Genomic DNA, 20,887 nt, shown 5'->3' with positions numbered 1-20,887 from the left:
TACATTGGTCAGCACATTATTAAAAAAATGTCTGATTTCATGTTCATTGCTACCTACTCCAAAAAGTAAAAACTGTAACTGAAAAGAAAACAGGATTACTTTGAATAGCATTAGCATCATTGTAAAGTTGTGATGAAGAGCTGAGCAAGTCTTGCATATGTATTTCCGGGTCTGAGAGTGTATATGTATATATGAAAGGAGAATGTATGTGTGTGTGAGAGTAGAAATGTATGTATGTGAAAGGAGAATGTATGTGTGTGTGCATATAGAAATGAATGTATGTGAAAGGAGTATGTATGTGTGTGTGTGACAGTATAAATGTATGTACTTGAAAGGAGAATGTATGTGTGTGTGCATATAGAAATGAATGTATGTGAAAGGAGAATGTATGTGTGTGTGCGTGTAGAAATGAATGTATGTGAAAGGAGAATGTATGTGTGTGTGCGTGTAGAAATGAATGTATGTGAAAGGAGTATGTATGTGTGTGAGAGTAGAAATATATGTATGTGAAAGGAGTATGTATGTGTGTGAGAGTATAAATGTATGTATGTGAAAGGAGATTGTATGTGTGTGTGCGTATAGAAATGTATGTATGTGAAAGGAGTATGTATGTGTGTGAGAGTAGAAATATATGTATGTGAAAGGAGTATGTATGTGTGTGAGAGTAGAAATGTATGTATGTGAAAGGAGTATGTATGTGTGTGACAGTAGAAATGTATGTATGTGAAAGGAGAATGTATGTGTGTGAGAGTAGAAGAATGGATTTTGGCTTGTACGGCCCCTCATAGTATTTCGTCGAAAAAATGGCTACTACTTTAAACTGACGTCACTAATGGAGGTAATGCGTGCACAGTGTACAGACCAGATTAACCAATAATGGAACCCCGATCATGATGATGGAGGTTTACTTGCTACAAAAACGAAAACGGCCTCTTCTATTCTAATTCCAATGACATTAATCTTACAACAGCGTTATGTCACGTAAAGAAACAAAACTCTACAGGTGTGCATGTCCTGCTAACAGAGATGAGGTTAAGTGGACTGAAGCAGTGGATCATTGTCCTGAAGCGTGCAAGAAACTGAAGAAGCGTGTGCGCTGAACAGTAACAGCAGCAGACTGAGGTAATTCTCATCTGTTTAATAGCCTGGATACGAGTTGTACTTTCGAAAGTTTAGTAAAACAAACAAATGTGAGCGGCGAGCAGCAGAGAATACTAAATATTTCCCTCCTACAGCTCCAGTAGGGTCCTGCCGTTATAAAGTCAAACAGGCAAAGGTAGGACAATGTATTTTCACACTGAATTATTATGGATTTTTGCTATTGTGACTTAAAGTTGTTAAAGAAGTTTATGTTTGTCTTTTGTGCTGTGTACAATCAGTATGAATTTTAATTGCTTATACAATATAACACTATTAATTGTGCATACTATGCACAGCTGGATATACAATATGCAGCGAGAACAACCAGAGGATGGTGCATGGAATACAGGGACCCCAAAAAGTACTAAGACACTTAAGCCACACTTAAAAGTGTCTGAATTCAATTGCATTAGATAACAAAATATAAATAAGCTGCACCTTCAAACAAATTATGCAAAAGTTTTTATTACAACTAACTTCACATTCCCTACCCAATTTTAGGTGCTATTAATCAGTTGGTGTGAAGGTTATTTTTTAGTTCTTCTCAAGTTCACACAGGAGCCCTAGCAGAGAAACAACAGGTTTAGTTTTTCACATTAACTATGCACATTTTCTTCTAATGTTTCACAACCAAGAAGTGTCCAAATATTTGTTTTCATTTTAAAGAACAGTGATGTTTTATCATTTGAAACCTACAGCAGCAAACCTTTTGTTTGTGAAATGTTTGCTTGAAAACTGTGCTTGTGCTATATTTCTTTAAATTAAATGCCACTTGGTTTGATATATCGTTATATAATGCATAGACATTCAAACATATTTTATTTGTGTCTCATTTGTCCAAATACGTCTTATAGCCACCCTCCTTATAATCACATAGCTATTGTCTATTAGTTAAATGATTAGGCTACCGATGAGCCAAAACATTATAACCAGTCACAGGTGAAGTCGAATATCGTTGATCATCTCCTAACAAGGCCACATATTTACAGCTAAGCAAACAATCAGTTCTCGTAATCAAGTTGTTGTATGCAGGAGAAATGGGCAGGAATAAAGATCTGAGCGACTTTGACAATGGCCAAATTATGGCAAGACGACTGGGTCAGAGTATCTCTGAAACAGCAAGGCCTATGGGTTGAGAATTTACCAACAGTGGTCCGAGGAGGTACAAACCACAAACCGGCGACAGGTTGTTGGACGCCCATGGCTCATCGATGCACAAGGGCAACGGAAGCTGTCATATCTGGTCCGAGTCAACAGAAGGTCTACTGTGGCACAAGTCACTTTTTTAGTGTTGGTTATGGGAGGAATGTGTCACATGTGTTCACCGCACTCTGTCTCTGACACAAACGTGTCTACAATGGGTACGCAAGCTTTGAACTGGAACTTGGAGCAGTGGAAGAAGGTCACCTGGTCCGATGAGTCAAGCTTTCTCTTACCTAATGAGGACGGCCATGTACATACGCCCCATTTACCTGGGGAAGTGATGGCACCAGGATACACTGTGTGTTTAGGAATGGTTTGAGGAACATGATGAAGGTGGATATAGGTGGATATAAGGTGAAGGAGGGTGATTTCTGGTAGACTAAACCAAATTTCTGCATTTAAGAATTCATGCTTAACCAAGATAAATTAGACTGAATGCTCACTCTAGACCCGATGTAATGCTTTAAGCAGCATTGTAATTTGAAAAGCACCTATATTTTGATTTCAAGGAAGAATATAATATTTAACAAATTAAAAAGACAAAATATTAGATTCAGAAATCTTTCAAATGCTTTTGCTATGGTGTTTGAAAGCATGTAATGCCAACAAATTCTGTATGAATGTCACTTCAATGGTTCTCTTACTTCATTTTTTTTTATATCGCACTTTCCACCAGCTCAAGGATGCTTTTTAAACATCAATCTCTTGAAATGGTGACCTTGGTGGATACAGCTTGCAAAATAAAAAAGTGCTTTTATAAACTTTCAGAAAGCATAAAGTCTTATTTAAGTTTGTGAACTCTTATGATTTTTTTTCAAATTTGTTTAAAGATGTTAGAAAAATTATGTGATATACTTTGAGAAAACACTTCTCAACAAAAAAAGTGCAACCATCAAAAGAGGATTACTAGTGCCACCCAGTGGTTTCTGCTGCTTATATTTCCCCCATTGAACTCGCTTATCTTTCTTTCAGACATCCAAGTTAACAGAAAAAAATGACTGATTTAAGAATTCGCAAGGAATTCTACAAATATCTCACTGTTGAGGTAAGAAACACATATACACAACCCGCATAATAATGACAAAGTAACTGTGATCTTGAAGCCTATACACAGCATAAACAATTGAAGAGCAACAGCTGGCCCATTGTGAACTCAACTTTTCTTACACGTGAATTCAATTCTTCAGAGACATTTTGGTTAATAAAACATATTTGGCTATTGACTCTTTTTGAGGGGAAGCATTATCAGGGAATGTTCTCACAACTTTGGCTAACATTCTGGCAAGGTTCTCTCAAAGTTATGAACAAACATTATTTAATCAACCCGCAGCAACAGTATAAAAGTATCCCTCCATACATTCAGCACTGTTGATCCAGGAACATGTTGCACTTGGTCAAATCAGGTTGTACACCGTGAAAAAATATGCAAAAATTGTGTACAAATGCTTGTCATTGGGGCAATTTCCTGAAAGGTACACTTTTTGTGATTCCTTAACCAAAAACTTTAGATATACAAATATGGTGAACTCATATTACTTATGAATGGGAGAAACATTGCAACACGCAAAATGACGGAATAAGTCCCGCCTTTTAAATAAAACAGCCAATCGCTGATCGGTAAAGTCATGGTGTATCTCCGGTTACTATAGAAACAGTCAGTGTTCTGAGGTGCATGCTTAGGACTGCACATGTGCATTGGCTGGTCTAGCCCAGGTCTAGCCTGAAAAACAAGTTATTTTAATGCTATTCACCATATTTTGCAACGCAGAAGTAAGCTATTTTCTGTGATTGTGAGGGCACTTCTGATTCATTTGCCGCTAAATGTAAATAACAGGAAGAATGACAAAATGCTATAATTTTTTGCCTTAAAAACCAGTATGTTTATGATTACAATAATACATTTAAATAATATAAGTACTGTCTGCAATATCAAGCATCATAACGGACAGTTTTTGTACAGCTAAAAGAAATAGAAGCGGATGTGACCGGAAGCCTAGACGCCGTGCATTAAGAATAAGGTGAATTTGAGCATAAGAAACAACATTTATGGGACAGCTCATGTCAGATTTTGTTGCTGATTTGAAATATGTTATTTAATTGTGAGTTTGTCAATCAGTTTTTGAGATTTCAGGATTCCCCCATTTAAATGGATAGGACAAGGTCTTGGATGCCCAAAATAGCTGCCTGGAGGCGTCGCAAACATGGCCGCCGAGTGAACAGGCTTTCCTTTAAAGAGACTTTGACCTTAACTACCCCTAAAAAGGGGGAACATTTTAGTACTTTAAGGTTGCATATTAGTAGCTTAAAGGGATAGTTTAAAAGATATTTTGAAGATTATGGGTAACCAGACAGTTAATGGGCCACATTGACTTCCATATATATATTTTTTCATACTATGGAAGTCAATGGGGTCCATCAACTGTTTGGTTACCGACATTCTTCAAAACATCTTCTTTTGTGTTCAGCTGAAGAAAGAAACTCTTACAGGTTTGGAACAACTTGAGGGTGAGTAAATGATGACAGAATTTTCATTTTTGGGTGAACTATCACTTTAAGTTACTAATACCTGCCTGAGTGACAAGCTAATGGTACAATTTTTGCACATTTTGTCTGACAGTAAATCACAGATGCACTTCAGCAAATCTCTGGATTGAGCTGAGGAAGAGAGTTGCCCACACGTTAGCTCTCAGCTGCAGAGGTGGGTGTTATATACTGTAGTGCCTCCACTGAGGTATACATCAATGCATTAACACTCAGAGATACAGCATCTTCCCTCACACCTAAAGGCACAGAAACTCTTCTTAGCACAGTAATTCACTGATGTATTGCCAAAAATACAATATATTCGGCCATCATGCGGCAAAATTCAGGGAAATCAAGTGGCTCTTTATGTTTAATACATTTATGTAAGTCACATATTCCCCTGCATATACCCATAAAGATTGTTATTCAGGGAAACGGATGCATTTTATAGTTACTTAATGTGTATTGGATAATGTATTATGCTTTCAGATCTCACTGCACCTGACAGCTTGTATAAGAATCTGACCTTATATTAAACATATCATAAATATAAGGGAAATTCAGAAATGGTTTGAGGCAGCCTGAAGCATCTCTGGTGTAGAGTGAGAGTCCGTCCATGTTAAAGCACCACTGATGTAAAAATAAAATAAATAAATAAGAAGGAAAGAAAGAAACATATTCAATCTAGCCTGACTCACAGCAGTCAATCAAGCCTCACTTTACCCTTGATGCAAACACAAACCAGCAGCAGATTTCTCATGAAAGACTGATTTACTCTTAGTGCCTAAATGTATTTCTCGCTCTATATTTATAGCAAACCATTGCAAATGGCATAGTTTAAACTGTGGCCTGAAGATGGAGAGAAATTTGGTGGATAGTGGGAGATAAAAAAAAACAACGACATTAAAAAACATTATACACTACCGTTGAGAAGTTTGGGGTCAGTTAATACGATTAATACTTGTATTCAGAAAGGATGCATTAAAATGATCACAATTGACAGGAAAGACATTTATAATAATATAAAAGTTGTATAAAATGCTGTTATTATTAACTTTTTATTCATCAATTTTATTCAAAAAAATGTTACACAAGTAGCACAACTGTTTTCAACATTGACAATAAGGAGAAATGTTTCTTGAGCATCAAATCAGCATATTAAAATGATTTCTGAAGGATCATGTGACACTGAAGACTGGAGTAATGATGATGGAAATTCAGCTTTTTCCATCGCAGGAATAAATTACATTTTAAAATATATATTAAAATAGAATACAGGTATTTCAAATTGTAATGCCATTTCACAATATTACTGTTTTGTACTGTATTTTTGATTTAAAAAATGCCTTCAAAAACAGTAAAAAAAAAAAAAAAAAATCTTACCGACCCTAAACTTTTGGAGTGTAGGCTAGTCTATATTTATGTGATGTTATATAAAAAAGACTTTCCTTTTATTTACTTAATATGGCCACAGTTTCAATTGTGTAAAAGAGCTTTTTTGTTAGAAAACATTCGAATCTGTCCTTGTAACCGCTTGTTTGCAGATGAATTCTTACAGCCAAATCTATATTAATCTCAACAGACCCTGATCAATTTTTAATTACGTTTGGGGAGGCAGAGTTTTGCAAGGACTGACTTCTCGTGGAGTGCTGCAAAACAAAACAAAAGTTAATTCCCTCCACGAAGCGGCAGTGTTTACTGCTGTCCGGAGGGATCACAGTTATGAGGGACTGTGCTGAATTAGCTTTTGTTGTTAGCCTGTAATGAAATGCTTGGTCATCGCTCCCCGTGGGGCGTCCTCATTAATCTGAAGGGCTGAGACTGGCACAGGGCCTCAGGAATGAAACGGCTGTTTGCTGTGCCACGGCAATCAGCGAACGCGTCTGTCTGCAAATATTTGCAAGTGGTCCGAAATGCCTTGTTGAGATCTGTCCGGTGATGAGGTTCACAGAGGCCTCCGGTTTGAAATATCGATCCTAAGAAGGAAGCGTGCTTGACAGCATTTCTGTTTTGGGCGCCACTTTCTTCAAGAAGAATGCAGATTTTCTGCATAATTGTGTTTTTGCAATGTAGGAACAGATTCTAAATGAATTGAGAGGTTATTCATTCCAGTGTTGAGGAAACTGTAGCTGAGCTACTAGTTATTCATAAGTTAATAAAGTTAATAAAAGCTACTTTTATATATACACATATTATATTATATTATATTATATTATATTATATTATATTATATTATATTATATAGGCTATTGTTGTATTATATATATGTATATGTGTGTTTTATTATGTATTATATTATATTTTTTTAATTTCCTGAAGAAAATGTCCAAAACTAGGGTGTTTTGGGTGGTTGCTAAGGTGTTCTAGATGGTTAATAGGTGGCTTGAGAAATTTCTTAAAATAAATAATTATATTATAACATATTATATTTAAAAATAGTTTTTAGGGTGTTCTGGGAAGATGGTTGCTAATTATTATATTATATTATATTATATTATATCATATTATGAGAATCTAAGTATGTCTAAAACTGTGTTTTTAGTTGTCATGTGGTTGTTAGGTGGCTTGAGAAATTATTTTAAAGAGGTTTTAATTATGATAAATGATTTTTGCAATAATTCTTATATTACATTGTTAATATTATTTATTTGATATATTATATTTTTATATATATATATATATATATATATATATATAAAATAATTTTTGTTCATGTGTTAAATAATTGTTACATAATGTGTCCATTATTTTGCTTTAACATGGATTTGTTTTTCATATATCAGTCCTTTTTGTCTTTCCATCTAAGCTTTGTTGTAGTTGGTTGTGAAGTTGTTGTTGTTCTTCTAGTGGCCACTAGGTGGCACTTCATTTCTGCAGTATTGTGGCACCTTTGAGGCAAGAGCAGGCTTTCATATTTCATTTCTCAAGTAAAGTAAAGTCAACTAAACAGTCCAATTATTATGTCTAAAGCGTGGACAGACTATAATTTCTCCTTGATCGAGTGATCCCCAATACACTTATACACTACTGGCATTCAAAACATTGCTCTTGTAAGAGATCGTCATACTGGACATTTTATTTGTAGCAACCATACATTATACTTCTCACTTTCAGGTTTAAACCATGCAACATAACGTACAGTCGGCTATTCATTATTTCAAAATAAACCTTTGATTCACTATCCCACTTTTTTCCTGATCCAGTGTCTGGGTTTAATTTGCAATAACAAGTGTCTGGCTGTACTTTATCCCTTATGTAATTGTCTTACAGTGACACTTCCATCAAAATTTGAGATTCTTGAAATGGTTTAATTAAAGACTAGATGGAAGATAAAGATAGGCTTATGTGCAATATCGGTCTTCCGAGGACATACTTCTGAATCTCAACCGTAGATTAAACGAATGTCTGGAGGTGGAAGCACTGATCAAAGTTTGCCAAACTTCACCACACAGCCTAATTACATGTTTGCTTAGATTTTGTTAAAAATTAATGTTTGATGTGGCATTTCTTTAAAAACTAAAAGTCTGATTCCATAAAATGCTGAAAAATAGCAGTGTCTGGAGGTGTACTACATATGTTGTCATATTAGCAGATTCCCAGGAGACATTAAAGTCTTTTCTCCCCTATTGTGACGTATATCCGAGTGAAACGGCTTCTTGAACAAGAACAAATGTAGGGTGGAAATCCATTGGGAATTGATTGGATGGTTGTGGTTTGCTATTGGTCGATATCATGTGAGTGACAGGTTGTCCCGCCCTCACGCCAGTAAACATGTCGTCAGAGAATAGAAGTGATTATTTTTATTAAAGAAAATAAAAAAAATTATGTGCACAGATAAATCATTTATAATAAATACTCCAATATTCCTAAAAGCAAAAAGAATTGTCGAATTAGTTTTCATGGTAACAAATGTTCTATTAATTCAAAGGCCACATTAAATTTCCTCTCTATAAAATATCTCCGTGTCATATTCAAAAGGGTTGTGGCCTCATAAAACCTCCTTACTTAACAAAAGAGGAGGCAGATTTCTCCCAGGATGTTCTCCCTTTCAGGTAATGAGACTTGTGTTATTCTCTGTGACATTCATAAAAGCAAGTTAATGCTTTAAAGTTAATAACTGCTGCAGATATATATATATATATATATATATATATATGAGAGAGAGGGGCACATTAGAAAACCCTGCATCCGTGTCCTCTCTTCCTTATTTTCCTGAATGATCTGCATTAATATTGAGTTTAATGCTTCATTACACCCACACCTTTATATGGGAAAAGTGGATGATTAAAGTGCTCCGTGAAGCATCTGTCTTAAAGCCATAGAGTCATTTAAAAGAATCATGAGCTGTATGAATAAGTGATAGAACAGCCGCTAACCAAGCAACGGCAAACTATTAGAGGGAGAGAAAGGGTTTTTATTCTTTATACTCGCCTAAATCATTCTATAGGCTATTATATGGCTTTGATGCTGAGCTTAGTTATGTCCTTCCGGAAGCTAAAAAAAAAACAGACCTTCTCATATCTTCACTTATGCTCACTGTTATGAACAGAAGACTCATCCTGCAGGACATGCAAGACAACAGATCAGATTTTTAACAAGCTAGAAGACTTTTACGTGTTTTTAAGCCTAGACTCTTAATAACGTATATTTATATACTGAAGAAAATCTGAGCATGTCTATAAACAAGGGTGTTGTGGGTGGTAGGTAGCCTATCACTTTTGTCTCTGTGGTATTCTGGTCCCTGGAAATAGCTTCTTTCTTTTTTTTACTGAATAAAATATGACCATGTCCAGAACTAGGGGGGTGGTTGCCAGGGCGTTGCTATGTGGTTTCTTGGTGATTTCTAATGTGTTCTTCATTTCTTTGGTATTCTGGTTCCTATATAGATATGGCTTTGGTCACTTCTAAAATGCAAATACAGGAGTACGTCCAAAAGTAGGGTGTTGTGAGTGGTTGCCATGGTGTTGCTATGGGGTTTCCAGGGTATTGCTATATGGTTGCTAAGGTGTTTTAGGTGGTTGCTAGGTGGAGTAAGAACCAATTCCCATCATCTCTTTGTTTGTTTTTTGGTGCCTAGATATAGTTTGGGTAACTTTAATGCAAATAGGGTTGTTTCTGCCCATTTTATTATTTTGACAATTAAATTAAATACATTTCATATTTAAATTAATTACATATTTATATTTTATACATACATGCATACCTAAAATGCATTATTCATTAAAATCATAGTGACCTTGAGGTGTAATGATGTGTTTGCTCTACTTCACAATGATTATTTTATTATTCAAAATCAATCAGTCTCCTCCGCTTGATGTTCAGACATCTAAATGCAACTAATTGACCTCCTTTCTTTTTCTGTGTGGAGTGTCATTGTGTTTTGTCCCTAACTGGGACCGTTTTAGACGTTTGATGTTTCAGGGAGACTATTCTAATTGATGTTAATCAAACATTCAGTCTTGTAATTGAACCATTTCATTTTGTTGATGTATGGTGGCCCTCAAACACCAACTAACTGCTCTTGCTGGCTGTTTACAAGAAGCCCTTTATAGAAGAATCCAATAGTATATGAGCTTTAATTCCAGAAAACCATCTCATCTAAAGCCACTCTCATATTGAAGATGACACTGCAGCCCACCAGCACAGATTTCTGATGTTTTTTAAAGAGAAATTCCCTCATAATTTTCTCACCCACATGACTTTCTTTCTTTTGTAGACCACCAGGACTCTGCTCTTTTCCATACAATGAAAATGAAAGGTGGCCTGCGGCAGCGGAGAAGATTATGAGACTTAAATTTCATCATTTTCCTTCATGAAAGACTTCCTAAGACTTATATTATAGTGCGTAAACCATATAGAGGGAAACTCTATAAGCCAATCAGCTACGAGGTGAATCACAACACTACAAACTTTGATTTGAAGCTAAAAAGTTTTTGAAAATCGGACACAAAGACAAAGGTACAAGATTGTATACTTAACGATTTTAGTGAGGAAAAGAACTACTGTCTCATGAAGCATTGCGAACAGCATAATCGAATTTAAAATGATGGAGAAATATAAAAATACTCTTTTACGAACATTGATTATATGTATAAAAACAATATATTTTAAGTTTATTGCAAAATATGCATATATACACAAACATTTTAGCATTTTGAGAACATTTGCAGGGCTTCATGGGAGTGGGCGGAGCTAAAGAGCTATTTTGGAACCTGTTGCTTTTTTTGACTCTCTGATTGGTGTAATTTTCTGTACAGCATCGTGGGTTTCTTTTAAACATGATTATTTTAAAAATAATGCAGGATGGCGGCTTCAGCAGAAGCAAATACCATCGATTAGCAACCTTGTAGCTCACAGTAGGTCTGTCTTTAAAGGTTTTTAAGTTGGCATTCAAAATCAGTTTCCTTATGGAGAAAATTGATGTTTTTACATCAGGAACCCAACATGCTGCACGCTATCGAATCATATTGACACTTGGTCACCATTCACTTTCATTGCAATTTGCAGCACGGACATAATGCTATACAACTAGGCCTACTTGTGTGTTCCACAAAAGAAAGTAAGTTTTGGGACAGCTTGAGGGTGAACAACAGAATAGTAACATAATTTATAGACCCCTTACTTGTATTCTGCAGTGGAAACGAAACAGAGTCATGGTGATACGCTTGCACAGATGTTGTATTGTATCGCTCCTCTCATTGAGTCAAAAAATTTCTCAGCCTGACACAAATATTTTGAAAAAAGCAAAGACAAACCCTTCCGATCTTCTTAAGTATGCTGAAGACAGTCCATGAATTTCTCATGAAGCTTAAAAAAATAAAGTGCACAAGTTGCTTTGAAGTCGCTTTCCGTCATTAGTCTTTTAATAGGAGCTGTTTATAAAAGCAATGATAAAATGTGCAGTGTCTGTTTTTAATGGATTTATGAATGTCACTGTAATTTGTTTCATTACTTTGTAATATTGTCTTCTTTATATGCCAGTCTGTAGGGATGTCTTTATTAGGACTCTGATTTATTGGTCTGTGGGTTTGGAAACAATCTAGGTCAGTTGGTTCCTTTGGGTGTTTCTGAACTGTAAAAATCAAGAATAAGCTTTTCATGTTCAGTGATACATCATCCCCAAGATCATCAATCATTTTTGATCTCGAGTGCTAAAGAAAACACATTATTAATGTAGAGTAGTAAATGTATGATAAAACATGGCAAAATTAAAGCACAATATCACACTATTAAAAATAAAGGTTCTTTATATAGTTCCATGAAGAACTTTTATCATCTTCTATTACACAAAAGGTTCTTTATAGTAGAAAATCTTCTTTACACACACAAAAAAAAAAAAAATTATTTTAAGACCTGTTCAGTGAAAGGTTCTTTAGTTTTAACCTACTATCTGATCATCTCTCCTCTCCCTTCATGGAACCCACAGCTACATTTATCAGCCCAGCTGCCATGTTTCTTCTCAGTGGAAACACATCCTAACTGTCACTGTAATGTAAATAACAGCCCAATTATCATGATTAGTTTTCCTAGAGTTTTCAACAGATGTACAGCTCTACCGCATCACACAGTCAAACATATGCTAGCGCTGTAATTGATTCTCTGCAAGGTTAATGTGGAAATCTGAGGGGTTTCCAGCAGGGCAGATGATTCCTCACAATGTCTCACTAGAGTTTGTTTTTGGCAAAGGGAAAAATAATCCATGTGAGACTTTATCATAGCTGTATTATTTAAAAAAAAAAAATGTAATAATAACTGATAAAGGTGAAATTGTTTCAGATCAACTTAAAGAAAATACTAAATAGTTCTGCAGCTTGTGTGATCTTTGATTTTATGGTATTCTTTATGCTGTTATTCAACAATAAAACAGTCTAACCCTACTTTGGAAAGAAACACATTTGCAACCAAATCTTAGTAGTTTAATTTTCTGGGTCTAAAATGAAATGTAAAGCTTATATATATATATATGTATGTGTGTGTGTGTGTGTGTGTGTGTGTATGTACACACATGCAGTTTTGTGGGTAACACATTACAAGTAACGCAAGTTATGTAATTAAGATTACTTTTTTCAAGTAAAGTAACGCATTTCTTTTAGATTTACAACAAATCTGAGTTACTTTTTCAAAAACGTAATGCAAGTTAATTTGTTTACACATTTATAGACTGACACCTCTCTTGTCCCCATGTTAAGATAAATCAGGAGTAAGGTTGGACTACTTTCAGCTTGAGGCTTATTCTTTTAACCTTTGCTGTAAAAGGGCCTTTACAGTTGTTAAAAACCAAACAAGCAAGTCCAGCCCAGATGAGAAAAAGTAAAGAAAAAGTACCGCAATGCATTACTTTCCATAAAAAGTAATCAAGTAATGCAATTAGTTACTTTTTCAAGGAGTAACGCAATATGTAATACATTACTTTTAAAAGTAACTTTCCCCAACACACACACACACGCGCGCGCGCAATTCAAGTTTGATTAGAGTTTGTTTTAAACATTAGCGTTTTGTGTTAGCGTGTGCGTTATTTTATGATTGGTCAAAATTTTCGTCAAGGTTTAGAGGAGCAGAGGTGACATTTAGTGACTGACGGAATAGCGCCTCTCTTTAAGACCCTTTGAGCGGATGATGATGATGATGAGGCGCGGGCACGGCGCCTGACGTGTCTCTTCATCATCAGCTGCTTTGAGTGAGGAGCGCGCGGTGGCACTTTATCGCGCTCTCCTCTTTCTCGCTCTCTCATTCCGGCTCGAGCGCAGTGCCATGCGAGCGAGTGCGTCTTCGTGTGCCAACCTCGCGTGCGCTCGGAGCGTCAGAACCCGGCGAGATGCGGGAACTATAACGGGAGCTCAGATGTTTGGAGGTTCTCCACTGGATTGTTGGTAAATGTTCCTGCCCCACTCTCTGACGACCATGCTTTATTTCCAGCTGGTGATCATGGCGGGCACGGTCATGCTGGCATATTACTTCGAGTACACAGACACGTTCAACGTGCACGTGCAGGGATTCTTCTGCTACGAGACCGCGTACACGAAACCCTACCTCGGACCCGAGGACACGAGCGCCATCCCGCCCGCCCTGCTGTACGCGGTGGTCACTGGAGTCCCCACATTACTGGTGAGTCACTGAAGACAGTTCTTATGCAAGTCAATACATTGATTGATAAGTGCTATTGATGAATCATTTGATATTGAGTAGGCTATCATTGATAAGTGCTCTAGAAATGAATGAGTTATAGCATAAAAGCTGAATTGGGATTGCTAAATGACAACTGTGGTGGATTGATATGTGTTATTGATTGATAAGTGATCAGTTGACGTTGATTATCATTTATAAGTGTTTTTATGTGCATTTGCATTTATTGATTAATGAATGAATGAATGCATCAAGGCAGATTAGATTGTTTATTTCATTCATGATTTCATATGGACTTTCTTGATAAGTTGATGATCGATTGTAAGCACATCAGTCCAGAACTGATTTATTGGTGATAATACTTGGTATTGATTTTTCTTGATAGACTATGAGGTTATGAGGTATTTTAAGTGATTTGTAGTTATTAATAAATGAATAATTTCATGAAAGCCTATCAGACTATAAATTCATGTGATCACTTATACTGATTGTCTTTAATATTTATTGATATTGATTTAAGGGATTTGATATTGTTTCTCAATTGTGTGTGTGTTTTTTTTTTTGTTTTGTTTTTTACTTATTGATTGTTAAATTAATAATTTCATGAAGGGAGATCAAACTCTTTTTACTTGATTAGTAAATACCTGCACGGAATATGATTAGAGATTGATTCGTGCATTGATATTAAGTGCGATGCATAAAAGGTTTAATAAAAACACTTCTTTTTTTTGTAATAAGTGCCTCAGTAGCGTGATTCTGGCAATTCTGGGTTACAGAAATAATGCACACCATGAGTCTTTAAGATAAGACTTTTATGTGAGTCATAACTGCCTTTCCAGCTCTTCTTATTTTTGTTTATTCGTAATTTAAAGGATAATTTTTAAGCATTGCTCAAAACAGTCATTTTCATGCAGGACTGTATAATTAAGCAGCAGATCCAAATATGTTTACTGCATGTGTTCCATCTTGGTAAGCCAGCATAATGAGATTTCATTATCTATGCACGCATAAATTAAGCCTGCATATCATAACCCATATCATACTCTCTCCTCATATCAAAGCCTTTGATGTTAGAGATCACACCAGGCACTGCCCCAGTACTGAATGCCATCATTAGCTTGTCTATTCACTCACAACTGCGTCAATGTTAAATAACACTTGTTTTTTGAAAACTGCAGGTTTTTTCATGAGGAAAAAAGCAAACTGTGAGTATAGACATCTCACTGTCTGTAATTTAATGTTCACCAGCCCACATAATTTCATCACTGGCAGTGACTCAATCTGAAGTGCTGCCACGCTGGACCTTTGCTTCTCTGTCAGCTCATAGCGTGGTTCTTTATTCACCTAATGTGTTTAACAGATGAATGGCAGCAGATAAAAGGATGTGTTCTCATTTGGTTCATTTTTATTACATGTTATTGGACCCCATGATTTTTTTTTATTTTGTTCTATTTATCAAGTTTTTTTCTTTGTTTCTGCTAAATATACAATATTTGTTATTTGCTTGCATGACCTGTCTCCTTATGTTTACATGACAACGATGTACTAAAAATTGAAATGTTTTTCCTTTGCGTTTTTGAGAAGTTAAGTGTACAGGCAACAATTTTGTCAAAACGATCCCCTTTCAACGCTGTTTATTCATGCCAGGCCAGTAGTTGGCGCTGTCACTTTGTAAAGAAACACTAAGTGCCTATAGATTGAACACATAATATGTATGCATGCAGGACATAACAGGTTTCACAAATTCGCATTTTTGTAGTTTACATGGAGACGATAACAGTATCATTTTCAAAAACTTGCACTTTGAAACCCATTTTTCAAAAGCTTTAATTTTCAGACCCCCAAAACGCTGTTGTCACGTAAATGAGCGGGCAAAACGCATAAAAAGTTTTCTGTTTTTAATTGAAAACAGTGTTGTGTAAAGTCTCAGCCTCAGGTGGTGCAGACCAGAAACTGTTCAAGTACCGTCTATATGCATACTGAACACAAACATTGCAAAAACTTTCTCCAAATGGCATGCTCCAATTTGATTGGCTGTTTTTAAAATGGTATTTCTTTTAAATAATTTGGGTGTGCAAATTTACAGACTGCTATTTTTTGGAAGTTTTCTGAGTTTCAATTGCATCTTTAAAGGTCCCGTTCTTCGTGATCCCATGTTTCAAACTTTAGTTAGTGTGTAATGTTGTTGTTAGAGTATAAATAATATCCGTAAAATTATAAAGCTCAAAGTTCAATGCCAAGCGAGATATTTTATTTAACAGAAGTCGCCTACATCGAACGGCCGGTTTGGACTACATCCCTCTACTTCCTTCTTTAATGACGTCACTAGAACAGTTTTTTGACTAACCTCCGCCCGCAGGAATACACAAAAAAAGGGGGCGTGGTCTTGTTGCGCTCCCACGGAGAAGAGGAAGAGTTGCGTTTGTAGAGTGTGTTTGTCGCCATGTCGTCGAGACGCTGTTATTTTCATCCCGGAGTCCAAGTCTACTCGATCCTCTTCATCAATGTTCTCCGGGTCTGATTCCGGCTCAAATTGATAGGGTAATATTAAAGACATGTTTACAATAACACTGATCGCATGCATCTCCACGTTATGGTAAGAGGCGTGACCTTTCCGGGCAACGTGCGCTAAGCTGCTGTCGAATCACAACACAGGAACCGCTGGCACAATCAGAACTCGTTACGTATTTCTGAAGGAGGGACTTCATAAGGAAGTCATCAGCCCGTTCTTAGGACAGTGAAAACAGCGGTAAATTGTGTGAAAAATACTGTGTTTTTTTACACGCGAAACATGAACACATATTATATTGCACACTGTAAACACAATCAAAGCTTCAAAAACACACGAAAAACGGGACCTTTAAAGAGTAAAAAAAAAAAGATCTTTAATAGAAAGTAAATGATATCCTTGAGGGATGGAAATGCTGTTGTTGATATTGTTACTGATATCATTATTAGTATTACTAGTAGAGAGAATGGGGTTGGTGAGATCTGGAAATTACCCAATAACAATGCTGTCGTGCATTATGTTCCTGATATTATTTTATGTATTTATTTATTTGATTATTATTTTACATTTTTGCCCCTATGACAGTTGGATTATTTAGATAATTGCATTTTACATTTTGAGCCATGTTTTATTTACTCACCAAGGTTGTTGTTGTTGATTATTACTATTATTTTTATTTATTTCTTGCAAATTTAGCACTTGGTGAGTATTAAATTCTTAGCCTTGCCTTCAGCAGATCTGTATTTTCTGCTTTGCTTAGAGTTTACCCAAAAATCTTTGATATGTCACTTTACATTTCAGTCAGATGGTTCTTCCTGCTTCCTGTCTAGTGGGTGGTTTTTAGCTATGAGCTGTAATGTGGACTATACTTTATGCTAATAATCAGATACAGCATGAGACTAGATTGGTTTCAATAGTTTAAATGCAGAAAAAGGTGAGGGGTAAAAAGAGGGAAGGAAAGAAGACAATCTAAACTAAAGACTACTTATTTTTAGTGATTCCTTTCTGGAGACTGTAATAGATGCATTTTTCATTCACAGTGCTGACAGGTTATAAGTGTCGCTACATGGCAGCTAGGTTGTTATATTTTTCCCAAACAGCTTTTTGAGCAGAGTGGCGTAGACACATATTGGCTCAATGTTGTTCTAGACAGAAAAAATTACAATCCAGCTGCTACGTCGCAACACTGTGACCCCAGCCAAAGCTGTCGTAAAGAGAGATGAACTCTATCTCCGCAGTGAAACCACCACACTGTGATTTGTAGTCTGAAAGGCTTGCGGTAAAGATATGAGTTTCAGACAGAGATATTGCTCAGTTTGAGCTGATATTGGCAAAAATGACATTGATGCGTTAAGGTGTGGGTTATGGGGGAAAAGTCTTACAAAAGCAAAATGATTAAAAAAATCTGTCAACATAATAAGTTCGCTGCCGGATTTGGATGTGATTTTGCGATATCACCCGTAGACAGTCAGACGTTTAGATAAGTCAGACTAGTATTTCCCATCACATCTTTATTTAAAACGGATTACAACATATTTAATACTGATAACTTCTGATAAGGAATGGAATTTGAAGATCACTGCCAAACGTGCTAAACCATCACAAAGCCCATTCTTCTTCAGAGATTATAATAGACAAAGTTTGAGTGTAATCGGTTTACCCAAACATTTTCATGATGATTTTTGCAGATTCACTTGATAGTGAAAGGTCAGACCAGTAGTCGTGGCAAGATTAAGATGCAATGTGTCTTTTTAACTCATGATTTGCAAGTGCACTTGTAAACATGTCTTATAACACATACTCTCATGCACACTCATTCAGATGTCCCCTAACATCATGTGTCCTTGATCAAATCACTTAACCCAGATTGCTCCAGGGGCCTGTCCCTGTAATAAAGATGTGCTGCAAGTCACTTAGGAGAAGGCAATTACTACATGACTAATAACTATAACTAACAAGCTAATATAACAAGCATGCTCATATTTCACTTGACTCACTTTTAGGTTCCAATTAGGTTTTTACAGCTTGATGAAATCATTGATGTGGTAAAGAGAATATCTACATTTCAAAATCGAAGAACATTTCTTTATTTGAGTGTAGCATGTGTTGTTTTTGATCTCTCTTACTTTGAAGCTGTTGCATTGGTGCTTATTTTCTATAATGCATGAAAACTCTGAAGAGCATAGATACTGATGAATGACAGCTGTCTGCTTCTGATATGCAGTCAGATGTCATAGATCATCATATTCTTTGGATGATGTTGAGGCTTTCCATTTATGTTCGTCCCCAGAACTACTTCTTTTATGTCTTAGTATACACTTGTATGTCAAAGTTGAGTTGTGACTGCCTTCAGGGACAATTCAACAACCAGTTTCTAGTATTGACAACACAATTTTATGGCAAATCCACCATTATGCTTTCAAAAACATATTTAACTACATCCATTTAGCAGCTGTGGGGTGTTATATAAATGTGTGGGGATTCAGGTGCCATTTATGTTATCGTTAGATTGTCAAAATACAGTAAATTACTTCACAACTCATATAAGCATGCTTAACTGCTGTATTTTCTTCTTGACCATTCCCAGTTAGAGCTGTCATAGCATTCATTGAGTATATTTTGTCTGGCACAGAGAGGTTATCTATAAGTAAAGTACTTAAGATTACAAAAATGAGGTTTCAAAATCTATTAGTATTATTCAGTGCTCAAATAATGTGTGTGGAGTCTCTTTCGGTACTGACCAAAATCAAAGGCCCTTTAAGGCAAGTCACTTCACTTGGCAGCCATCTTGGTAATGAAGATGTATTGTTGTTTTAACTAATGACACTTTGTTGTAGAATTTAATAGATGGGTACAAAAAGACTTCTTTTACCGCCCTAATATATTTATAATTTTTGACTTACAGGTTGCCAAATTTGTTTAGGAGAAACTTGAAGGTATGGAAGCCCATTTCCGAAATTGTAAGTAACAATTATGACTGAATTGAGTGAATTGGGCTTCCACATGAAGATGAGGAAATGGCTTGTTTGTACTGGTTAGTGTTTTTGGTCTTTATATATTTATAATCTTTATGACACTTGCCTTGTTACATCCCAGTAATGTTTCTGAATTCGGTGGTTTAAGGTTTTTTGATATAAAAGGGTGATTTTAAAAATGTAATCAGGAAAATCAAGAGGTTGTGGAGTTTTCTTATTTTTCAGAGCGTTCTTCTTCTTATTCAATACACCTCTAGATTTCTCTCCGTTCTATAGAACAGATTGAAAAGATGCTCTGACAACAGAAAGTGAGCCATGATGAGTATGAAATAGCTGTTCATTAACACAGTCCAAACAAATATCTCTCCATTGTCAACAGCGATCATCTGGGCCCTACAAACCAGCGAGAAACTAACAGATGTTCATGTCTGGCTGAGTGATCAGGACTTCATGCTTGAATTGCTCTGTGTTTAGTGAGTTTTAGCCCATTAGGTTGGAAACGGTCGAGTTTACATGTCCACTTTTGGGCATTAGCGTTGGGCTACACATCGTGATTGTGTTGTGTCGTTTATTGGAGCGCCGTTATGCAGAAACATGTTGTATTAAAACTGTTATTTTACAGTTTTAAATCAATCTTGTGTAAAAATGACTTTAGGAATGAGCTCAGCTGTATTCTTAGTTTCCTCCTCTTCTTGAGATCTTCTTGAGATCTACAGATAGCACTTAAGGTTGGCAAGCATATTGGTAAGGTAAAAGAGAGGTATTTCCGCTCAGTAACTTCAAAGATTGTAACCTCATACTTAGCTTACCGCTAAAGACCTCTTTATTCCAATGCAGATTAGTTCTTTGTGTTTACACCACTGTGTGCTCAAGTTCAAATCTTTTTGATGAAATCTGAGAGATGTCTGTCCCTCCATTGACAGCCTACGCAACTGACACTTTGACGCCTCAAAAAGTTCATAAAGAGATTGTAAAACTATTCCATATGAATTGAGCGGTTTAGTCCAGATTTCCTGAAGAGACACGATCGCTTTATATTGTGAACAGATTGAATTTAGGCTTTTATTCACATATAACCATTCATCAGCCCACACATCAGATGTGGTAAACGGAAGCTCAAACATGTTCGCTTTACATTCGAGAACCAATGAGGTTCATTCTCGTATTACGCAGCACGTTTCAGCTCCGGCAAGAACCAACGAGTTCTGTTCTTGTGCATCAAGCATACGATTGAGCTTCTGTTTATGTTCGCTGATCAATATTTATATGTGAATAAAAACCTACATTTAATCTCTTCATCATATAAAGCGATCAAGTCTATTACGAAAATTTTGACCGAACCACTCGATTCGTATGGATTCGGTTTACGGTCTGAATTTTTGAAGCGTCAAAGTGACAGTTGCGTGGACTGTCA

General features: G+C 36.1%; 1 protein-coding gene across 7 annotated transcripts in view; it reads left to right on the top strand.

Moving 5' to 3' along the window:
- Window positions 1–832: 832 nt before the first annotated feature.
- The window catches only part of plppr5b (phospholipid phosphatase related 5b), a gene marked incomplete at its 3' end in the record, with an annotated part of 50,043 nt that continues 29,988 nt past the window's right edge, over window positions 833–20,887 (top strand). For 3 of the 7 annotated variants that reach the window (XR_014626095.1, XR_014626097.1, XM_084398234.1), the window contains exons 1-4: window positions 833–1,122; window positions 1,236–1,276; window positions 3,316–3,388; window positions 13,783–13,971. Coding sequence is in view for 4 of the 7 variants with exons in the window: in XM_084398234.1 (XP_084254360.1) it covers window positions 3,338–3,388; window positions 13,783–13,971 (240 nt within the window). Of the gene's footprint in view, window positions 1,123–1,235; window positions 1,277–3,315; window positions 3,389–13,490; window positions 13,972–20,887 lie in introns of those variants that run through there. The other 4 variants (XR_014626096.1, XM_084398232.1, XM_084398235.1 and 1 more) reach the window with 3 other exon arrangements.

Source organism: Rutilus rutilus (genome assembly GCF_951802725.1).
Source record: "Rutilus rutilus genome assembly, chromosome: 24".
Taxonomy (NCBI): domain Eukaryota; kingdom Metazoa; phylum Chordata; class Actinopteri; order Cypriniformes; family Leuciscidae; genus Rutilus; species Rutilus rutilus.
This window is presented reverse-complemented; position numbering and strand designations above follow the sequence as displayed.